Genomic DNA, 1,583 nt, shown 5'->3' with positions numbered 1-1,583 from the left:
CAAGGTGACCCCTCTGGGCCGGGCCGGGCCGTACTCACGGGTCCCGAGAGCAGCGGCCCGCGGCAGGAGACGACGGAGCGCAGCGGGGGCCGGGGCCCGCGGCCGCAGCAGCCCGAGCGGGGCCGCGAGGGGGACGGCAGCAGCAGCTGAGGTTCGACCCACGAGCCCCAACATGGCGGCACCAACTGCACTGCGCTGCCCGCCCACCTCAGAACTGCCCGGCGGGGCGGGGCCGCCGACGCAGAGGCCGCCTGTCATTGGGCAGCTCGGCCGCCACTCCGGGGCCGACCGCCTCTCTCATTGGAGGCGGGCACCGCCACTCTATGCGGGAGCCTCTGCCACTGGTGAGCGGGCCTGCGGCTTGATTGGCTGTGGGGGACAGGAAGAGGCGGGGCTCCCCGCTTACAGAGCGCCGGAAGCCAGGACCACGTGTGTGTCTGGGTGTGGAGGGCGCTCCCGGTGACATTTGGCGGGCAGGTGGGGAGCGCAGGTCCGACCTGGGGTACTGGATAGGATCCGAGCGGGGCCTCTACTCCTAGGACCTGCTCCGGGGCAGGTGCAGCCGGAGCGGATGCTCCGTGTGGCTGAGCCCCCGAGGGACGCCCCTCGAGCGGCTCCGGCCCTCTAGGCGTGGCTTGGCCCTGGGCTCCACACTCGATACACAGAACCGGCTTCACGTCTACGCCAGAAGCGCCCCGTGCACGCCCCCACGCAGGCCCTCCCTCCCCCTGAGCCACGGAGTCCGGACCTTCGCCCCAGGCTTGCACTAGGTCAGCGGCTGTCACCCTTCTTTGTACCAGGGCCCACTTTTAAACAACGATGGTCAGTCCCGACTCGCTGCCCACGTGTGTGGGGTGCAGGGGCCCCAAGCAGCTCCTCAGAGGCTGGAGCTCTGCCAGCCTGCAAGGGAAAACCCACCGGCTCCCATGTTTTTCTCCTTTAAAGGGGAATCTATGTTTGAAGTTTGTCTGTGACCTATGTATTTTTGCAACTCCTGGGTTGAAAAACGCTGGACTATGTGACCTTTTGAGGTCCCTTTCCTCCCATCACTTCCTATGATTCTCATGCCTGCTTGTGCTCCCCAGCTGGAGAAGCCCCCGACTGGCATTGCTGGTCCTAGGTGAGTCTCAACTGTGTGCTGTAGTAAACAGTCATCACCAGCCCCACTGAGGTGCTTTAATGCAGCATTTCTCAACCCACAGGTCAGCCCAACAGTGGGTCTCAAGAATATATTAAAGTGTGGCAAACAAACTTCAAAAATGGGTTCTCCTTTAAAGGAGAAAAACATCATTTTTTTCTTGCAGGCAGCAAGGGTCTGCTTGCCCCCCCAGCCCATGTACTGGGGGGCAGCAGGGCAGGAGCAAGGGTCACCAGCCCAACCAGGGGACTGTTTTCTACTGAAACTATTTTCTGGGTTGGGACTGGCTGTCAATGACCACAACTGGGTCCTGGTATATAAACGGTTAAGACCCACTACTTTAATGTATGGGGCAGGAGGGTGGTATTAAGCTAGCTCTGGCCCTTGCTCAAGGTCTGCGCTTCCAAAGCACATTGGAAAGCAACAGAGCCAGGGACAGCATCAT

General features: G+C 61.6%; 1 protein-coding gene across 1 annotated transcript in view; it reads right to left on the bottom strand.

Annotated features, from left to right (window-relative positions):
• ATP5B (ATP synthase, H+ transporting, mitochondrial F1 complex, beta polypeptide) overlaps nt 1-189 on the bottom strand; it is a 4,098-nt gene extending 3,909 nt beyond the window's left edge. The window contains exon 1 of the mRNA XM_019511643.1: nt 39-189. Coding sequence (XP_019367188.1) covers nt 39-174 — 136 coding nt within the window. The 5' untranslated portion in view covers nt 175-189. The remainder of the gene's footprint in view (nt 1-38) is intronic.
• Between the last annotated feature and the right edge of the window lie 1,394 nt (nt 190-1,583).

The sequence above is a fragment of the Gavialis gangeticus genome, unplaced genomic scaffold (assembly GCF_001723915.1).
Source record: "Gavialis gangeticus isolate Ggan-Ray unplaced genomic scaffold, GavGan_comp1, whole genome shotgun sequence".
Taxonomy (NCBI): domain Eukaryota; kingdom Metazoa; phylum Chordata; order Crocodylia; family Gavialidae; genus Gavialis; species Gavialis gangeticus.
The sequence above is the reverse complement of the archived record's forward strand: the minus strand, read 5'-3'. Positions and strand labels throughout refer to the sequence as shown.